The 7,841-nt window shown below is 39.2% G+C and overlaps 1 protein-coding gene across 1 annotated transcript; it reads left to right on the top strand.

The window, feature by feature from the left end:
- Positions 1–4,895: 4,895 nt before the first annotated feature.
- LOC117790251 (opsin Rh3) lies at positions 4,896–6,315 on the top strand. Its single transcript, XM_034629612.1, has one exon. The coding sequence runs from the start codon at positions 4,943–4,945 to the stop codon at positions 6,083–6,085; it is 1,143 nt and encodes a 380-aa protein (XP_034485503.1). The 5' UTR covers positions 4,896–4,942; the 3' UTR covers positions 6,086–6,315.
- Positions 6,316–7,841: the final 1,526 nt, after the last annotated feature.

A 7,841-nucleotide genomic window follows, 5' to 3' on the forward strand; every position in this document is an offset into this window, starting at 1 on the left:
CTACTTTAAATTAACTTTAAACAACGACGGAATGACGTGCAAAAAAAAGGAAGTGTTAATGAATGGTTTTAGGTTAAACCGATAGTTATCGAAACCTTATCGATATGTCAACACTGTGACTGTGACTTTGGAATATCTGTTACTGTGATTGGGTACTTTATTGAAGCTTACTTTATTTTCATGATTCGTATTCGTTAACTATAAAACATATTTTATTTACAACATATATTTTATTATTTTTCGACGTTACGTTATGGGACACTTCTCCATTACCAAGTGCCTTCGCAATTTAATTACAATATCCTTAACAAGAAAATGTTAATGATTCATTTACTGGTATAAAATAATGAAAGCAATTAAGTATAAAATTAATTCAATCTCTGACGGTCAACATATCTTTCGTATTCAGTAAAATTCAGTTTAATAATTTAAACAAAACTAAAATTACAAAAAAGTAACTTTATGGTTATTTTTAAAGGGTAGCACCTCGTCAAAAATAACTGACAGCGTCATTTTTATGCATTATTTATGCATCTGAGTTCTGCTTTCGTCACTTCTTCCTCTTTTCCATTCACAATTAATACTTATTTAATGCTTTTATGAGTTCTCAATTAATTAAATTCGAACAGAAAGCTCGATATCAATTGGCACCTGTACGTGGCCAGCTTCGAACTCTCCAGAGATATATAAAAATAATTTATTCATAAATGCTGGATACGTTAAGTGCACAAAAAACACACGCCAGTCTGCAATTTAATATTTAAATTAAATAGATGGTAATGAGGATTTCCTGCAATTCGTACTTGTACGATAATTTTAGCTGCTGATTCTCAAATGTATCCAATCTCATGGAAATCTATTTAGTTGATGTCAAAATTATTATAAAACAACACCTTATCATTTTAGAATGTTTCAAAATTGATATAGTGTACCGTTTTGTACCGGTACTGATACCGAAACCGAAAGAAGAAAACTGAAATAGAACCCTTTACCGAAATAGTTTTTTCGGAACGTACCAAAACCGAAATCTTAACCTTTATTGGTTTCGCTTTGATTCCTTGATTTCAACAAACTTTTCCTAGAGCAACTAAAAAGTAAAAAAATAGAAAAGATAAGGGTGATAATAGATGTATATTCATTAGTGTGGTTTTGTTTGTTTGCATTTGCCTTCCAAGGCAAGTTTGTTAAACATTAAAATGTGGCTGTGGTAGAAAAATGCTAACTAAACGCACACAGACAGTAATAGCACGTATACGTGTGCAAAAAAAAGAAACAGGCCGAGAGCTAAAATAAATATTAAAATTTGTGTAATAAAATGCCAAGCAATAAAACGAAAACCTTCAATGTGTGTGCTAGTGTGTTTCTTTCTTCTGCCATTTCTCACAGAGCATGTGCGGAAGTGGCAAGCGCCTCAAGTTAAAAAATATTAAGCTCACATCCATTCCTGGCTGCACACGGTCCTTCTGTCTGACTCTAAAGCTGTCTGTCTGTCCATATGCCTGGTAGTGTTAAACAGTTCCCTGGGGTGGAGAGTTTTTCGCGCTCACTAAATGTACGACAAGGGCCGGAAATGCTGTCAAAGGCAAGGAAGTATGATGAAGAAAAAGTAAAACTGAAGTAATACAAGAACATATGTGTGTATCTGAGGTAATGAGCGGTTGAAAGAGCATCGCAGCATTGGAGAAATCACCGGTGAGTTGCTGCAAAAATAAGTTTAAGATATCTGCATTAAAATTGCCCCTTATAAGACAGTTGCCAAAGTATGCAACGCTTTCTGCATTTTTTTGCAGAACAAAGCAAACATCATGAAGGCGGGAAAGGGAAAATACAAGCAGAATAACATTATACACACAGAGGCTGCAGGAAGTGGCAACACCTGAAAACACACACTCAAAAGCCAAGCCATGACTTCTTTTATTGCCTGGATATTCAATAAAATTTCAACCTGCAAAAAACGGTGGATATAATTCTGAGTTATACTTCGAGTTGCATTTGTTTGTGCATCTGAAAAATATATTTATATATTCTTTGGTTACACTGCAATGCAAACATACAAATTTTCGTATAAAAGTAGCTTGTCAAGTTTCTTTCATATTATATAAACAATAATATTAAATTTGAATGATTAAGTTTCGATGTAAACAAAGTAAAAACTTATATTCACTTTAAGAAAAGTATCTAAATCTCTGCACTTTATCTACGCTGTTAAGAAAATATAATTCGTTTTTTAATATGCTGTAAAATGTTGTAGAAATGCATTAAAACGAACCAGGAAAAATCAGTTATGTCATGTATTACAGTACATGATAAGAACTTGTTGCCAATTGTGCTATGGATGTTGTACAGTTGTTGTTTTTTTTTTCTCTGGTTGCTAAACGTCAGCATTAGTCAGTCAATGCTGTGTTGTTGGCAGCAGGGAAGGATAGAAGGAAATAATTTTATGTTTAGCTCGAGGCGGTGCACAAACAACAAACAACTAACAATAAAGTTTTATAGAACAACAAACATAAGGGTAACTAGTTTCTTTGCAGTGTTGATGCTATTGTTGCACTTGTTGTAGTTGTTGCTATTGCTATTGCTGTTGCTGATGCTGATGCTGATGTTGTTATTGTTGTTGTTTGCTGTTTCTGCTGTCATCGCACCTGACGTTGCGTTGAACTCATCTCCGTCTCTGCCATCGCTTTGTTGCTTCTGGCCATTTCCGTCAGCGAGCTCACTAAGTGCCCCCTACCCCCACACACACACAGACACACACACACACACACAAAACAACGATACAGTTGTAGACGCGTTGAGCATGCAAACTTTGCAGTTAATGACGCAACTGTGGCGTGTTTGCAAAGTGCTGAAATTGAAATTATACCTTAGGGGCTACTTTTAGATGCAGTTGTTGTTGTTGTACACACTGCTGTTGTTAAGGCTGCTGTTGCATAAAGAGCAGTGAAGCAAAGTTGCTGTTGCTGTTTCTGTTGTATTTGTTGCTGCCATCCCTGTTGCAACAATAACTACAACAATAAAGTTAATAAAAACAAAAACAAAGGCATTAGGCAGCAGCTGTTTGCCATAACAAAAACAACGCCAAAAGTTATATCCAGTCCATTAACCAGATTGGCCAACACACGAATTATGGAATAAATACGATTATAAACGGATATAGTTATTAAATTTTACACCATTAAAAATTGATCACCATTAAAAATATATTTAAAACGTATTAAAAGTTTTGTTTAAATTACAAAAAAAGTAAAGCTGATATAGAAAATATATTGCAATTTAAACTCTTTATATGTGTGTGTGTGTGAGAGTGTTAAAAAACAGACTGTCGCTCTTAGTAATTCTACAATAATTTAATAAATTTTTTAATCAATGCTAGTCTCTGTTGGCAAATAGCAAAATGAATTAAAAGAGAAGTGGGAATTGCGAATGGTGTCAAATAATGTTAGGTTGACACATGCTCTATTTCTGCAAGTTTGGATCAAACCTAAGCCGTGGACATGCCTCAAGGGGAATCACATGTCACCAACAGCTGTTCTTAATTACGTTGGAATCTACTCAACCCCTCGTACGACCCTCTTTTCCATTGGGAACGCTTTTGAGGTTGGCAGAGTGCTTTGTTCCCGTTACAGTCATTCACCTTGCTACCAAAAATCGCGGAACGCACGAATAGAAATAATGTGGCATGCTTCGCACTCCTCCCCCCACCCTATCGACGTACTTATTATTTTAGCAGGCTCACGTTATACATAGATTGTAACTTACTCTTTTAATATTACCGCCCATGGTTTCATATATTATAGTTCTCTGGAAGTACAGATGGAGATTTTGGGCGGAAATGGGTGGAGGGAGAGTTTAACGGCGCATGGAATTGAGGTGAACACATCCCACAGCTGCTAAAAGGCAAACAAAGGGAAATCAATCTTTGTGTGTACTTTCCTCGTATTGCTAGGCTTATATACACACACACACATATACAATGTGCGGGTGTGTGTGTGTTGTGTGTAGCTTGGCGGGGGAATTAGGAAACATTTGCATGTCCTTGTGGACTTTTTCCATATGATTTATGACCTGAATTGTAGGTACATACACACACACACACACACACTCACACTACACATCGGTGTCACATAATTACTTACGCATATATGCATGCAGTGTCTGTCTGTGTGTGGGTACTTATGTTTTTAGCACTGAAGTGCGCCTTGGGAGTGCAAGAAAGTATGCTACACTTTTTGTTTTATGAGTTAATAAAGGCACAAGCCAAAAATAAGAGTTTGGTGTATACTAATATCTATTTGTATTATGACAGTTATTTTTATTGCTTTAGTTTGCATTGACAAGGAGTTAGAAAACGGGAGAAACTTACCGAAAGTAAAGAAATTTCAAATATTTAAATGTTAAAAATTGTTTTAATAATTCTTGACACAAGAAAAACGTAATATAAATTGTCTCGGCTGTTCAAAAATATATAGTATATATACTTTATGGGGTCTGCCATGCCTTTTAATATCCGTTGCATACTATGCACAAACTTGAAGTAAATAAAAAAGCTGTAGAAATCATTCAAGTCAAGGCAAGAAGTAGTAACATTAAAGTGAAATGCTTTAACTGGTGGACTTGCGACATATGTCTATCAATTAAGGGGTTTAAGCGAAGGAAAAACGGGAAAACGAATTGCAGATTGAAGCGGCTTGAATTGATGACCTCCTCAGGGCATTCAAAACGAGAAAATCAATGCAAAACGGTGCGTTCAGCGAATTTGGTTAAGGGATTAGATAAATCCGCGTTGTAATCCACAAATGCTGATGCAGATACCCAGGTAATCCAATTCCGGCTAACGGCTTAAACGAGCATATAAAGCTCAAGCGGAGCGGCCAGTGATTTTGTCTTGGCCAACGACCGGGCCTGCAAAGTGGTTTACTGTTTGTTGGTTCGTCAATGGAGAATGGAGTATAATATAAGTGGGATCGGAAATGTATCGACAGTGCTGCGACCGGAGGCACGTCTCTCGGCCGAGTCTAGGCTGCTGGGCTGGAATGTGCCGCCGGAGGAACTGCGTCACATACCCGAGCACTGGCTGACGTACGCAGAGCCGCCAGAGTCAATGAACTATCTGCTGGGCACACTCTACATATTCTTCACGATTATGTCGCTGATCGGCAATGGTCTGGTCATCTGGGTATTCTCGGCCGCCAAGTCGCTACGAACTCCGTCCAACATTCTGGTCATCAACCTGGCCATCTGTGACTTCCTGATGATGTGCAAGACACCAATCTTCATCTACAACAGCTTCAATCAGGGCTTTGCCCTGGGCAATCTTGGCTGTCAGATTTATGGCATCATTGGATCCTACACGGGCATCGGAGCTGGTGCCACGAATGCATTCATTGCCTACGATCGCTACAATGTGATCACAAGACCCATGGAGGGCAAGATGACACATGGAAAGGCCATTGCCATGATCATCTTCATCTATATGTATGCCACGCCCTTTGTGGTCGCCTGTTACACGGAGACATGGGGTCGCTTTGTGCCCGAGGGATACTTGACCTCCTGCACCTTCGACTACCTGACGGACAACTTCGATACGCGTATGTTTGTGGCCACCATATTCTTCTTCAGCTTCGTCTGCCCCACCTCAATGATCCTCTACTACTACAGCCAGATTGTGGGCCATGTTTTTAGCCACGAGAGGGCCCTCAGGGATCAGGCCAAGAAGATGAATGTGGAGTCACTGCGCTCCAATGTGGACAAGAATAAGGAGACGGCAGAGATTCGGATTGCCAAAGCGGCCATTACCATTTGCTTCCTCTTCTTTGTGTCGTGGACACCCTACGGCGTCATGTCACTCATCGGCGCCTTTGGAGATAAAAGCCTATTGACTCCGGGTGCCACAATGATCCCGGCCTGCACCTGCAAAATGGTGGCCTGCATAGATCCATTCGTGTATGCCATCAGCCATCCCAGATACCGCATGGAGCTGCAGAAGCGTTGTCCCTGGCTCGCAATAAGTGAGAAGAATCCCGAGTCCACCTCAGTGGCATCCACGTCAACCACACAGGAGCAACAACAAACAACCGCAGCGTAGGGACATTAAGGAATATATTCCAAAGGACTTTGAGATAAAACTAAACCTAAACTCGTAATACAATATGCCAGGCAAATGCTATAACATTAACTCAAGAAAGAAAAAAAACAAAAAACACTGAAGGAGAACAAGATTCATCTTTTAACTTACAATTATCATTTGTAGAAATCTGTTATATTGTTATGATATTAAATAAATAGTGAATTATTGCAAGCAAAGAATGAAGAAAACTAAAATAAAAACATTGTGTTGTCAGTCGACCCAAAAAGAGAATAGGAAAACGAACTGCAGAGAAAAAGTAGTGAAAGACAAATACGTGAATGTCAAAAATGTTGTGCTAGTTTCTGAAGGGCGCAACAATGCTGCATGCAATCCACAATCCACAATACACTCCACATTCGAGTAGCTCTCTCTTTTTCTCTCGCGAGTGCCAAGCTTTCGCTCACTGGAATGCGTATGCGCAATGGAGAGAGAAACGTTATGGTTTTGGAACGCAAGTGGAACATAACACACTGCCAGAAATTGCAGAGTATTGTAGTGTAAAAGAAGGCAAAGTAAATGCATTCTGGCCTGTCTCTAAAATACGCAACTTTCACTTAAGTTCCACATTCAATCCACGCATCCATCACTTCTCTTTCGCTGTAAATCATGCGCTGCACTTACGTTCCACATTACTTGTAAACATATTTAAGTTTGTATATATATATTTTGTACTGCTTGCGCTTTTGTGTCTTGTGTTGACCTCCACACTGCATCCACATGACCCACTGCCTATTTTACCGAATTTTATTATATTTTTTGTTGTTCGCCAAAGTGTTGCGCTGTCTGTTTGTATGGCGCCTCATTATTATTGTTGCTGTTATATTTAGAACCTGTATTGAAAAGATTAAAGAGTCTATTAAGTTGGTCAAAAGTGAAATAAGCATAACAAGTTAAAGGAGACTTGACAGAGCTCATCAAGTTTATATATTCTGAATAATCATCAACCGCCGAGTCTGTCATTCCGTCCGGCTGACTGTTGGAGCACCTAAATCTCAGAGTCTATTCGAGCTTAAGCTTAGTTATACATAAAAAGTCTCATAGTCATCGCGTACCTTAAATTTTTATTACAATTGGCTGATAAACTCGAATTTTATTCAAGAAACAAAGGAATTAAAAACCTACAAAGCTTGCAAGTTGTTTGTTCGTGTGTGTATTTGTTTTAAGGATTAAGTAAAGGGTCTCTTACTGTCGGGTCTTCTCTACTGTAACCTTTCCTACTAGATTCGTCCCAGCCACAGTGCGTTTGAGTTGAGTATGGCCTTGTGCTGGGTTGCCCAGTCATTGGCAGTTGCCTGGTAGCTAACAGTCATTGCTAGTGCCTTTCCTGCCTCGCTTTGTGGCAGACCCCAAACCGCACACAGAGAGCAGTAGTAAGCGGCAAGAGGCAAAAGGCAAGCAGCGAGCGGTGAGTGGCAAGTGGCACAGGCCATAAACCAAAATCGTCCGCAGCCACCGACGCTGGCAACGGCAAAAACGAAACCAAAATTAATGAAAATCACCCACGCTCATGTACACAGACACAGACACAAAGAAAGACAATTAAAATGGCAGCCACAAACGTCCTTGCGGTGCACGCCAACTGAGTGACTGCCACAAGGACCGACAACCAGACCTGCCACATTTGTCTTCCACGAATTTCACTTTCGCACTCATTAATTAAGATAATTAGGCCTTTTCGACGCCTTCAAAGTTCAACGTGCAACAAACGAAAACG

The sequence above is a fragment of the Drosophila innubila genome, assembly GCF_004354385.1.
Source record: "Drosophila innubila isolate TH190305 chromosome 3R unlocalized genomic scaffold, UK_Dinn_1.0 2_E_3R, whole genome shotgun sequence".
Classification (NCBI taxonomy): domain Eukaryota; kingdom Metazoa; phylum Arthropoda; class Insecta; order Diptera; family Drosophilidae; genus Drosophila; species Drosophila innubila.

Excerpts from the sequence above, each read along its gene's own strand:
- LOC117790251 (XM_034629612.1), top strand. The coding sequence starts at position 4,943 with ATGGAGTATAATATAAGTGGGATCGGAAATGTATCGACAGTGCTGCGA.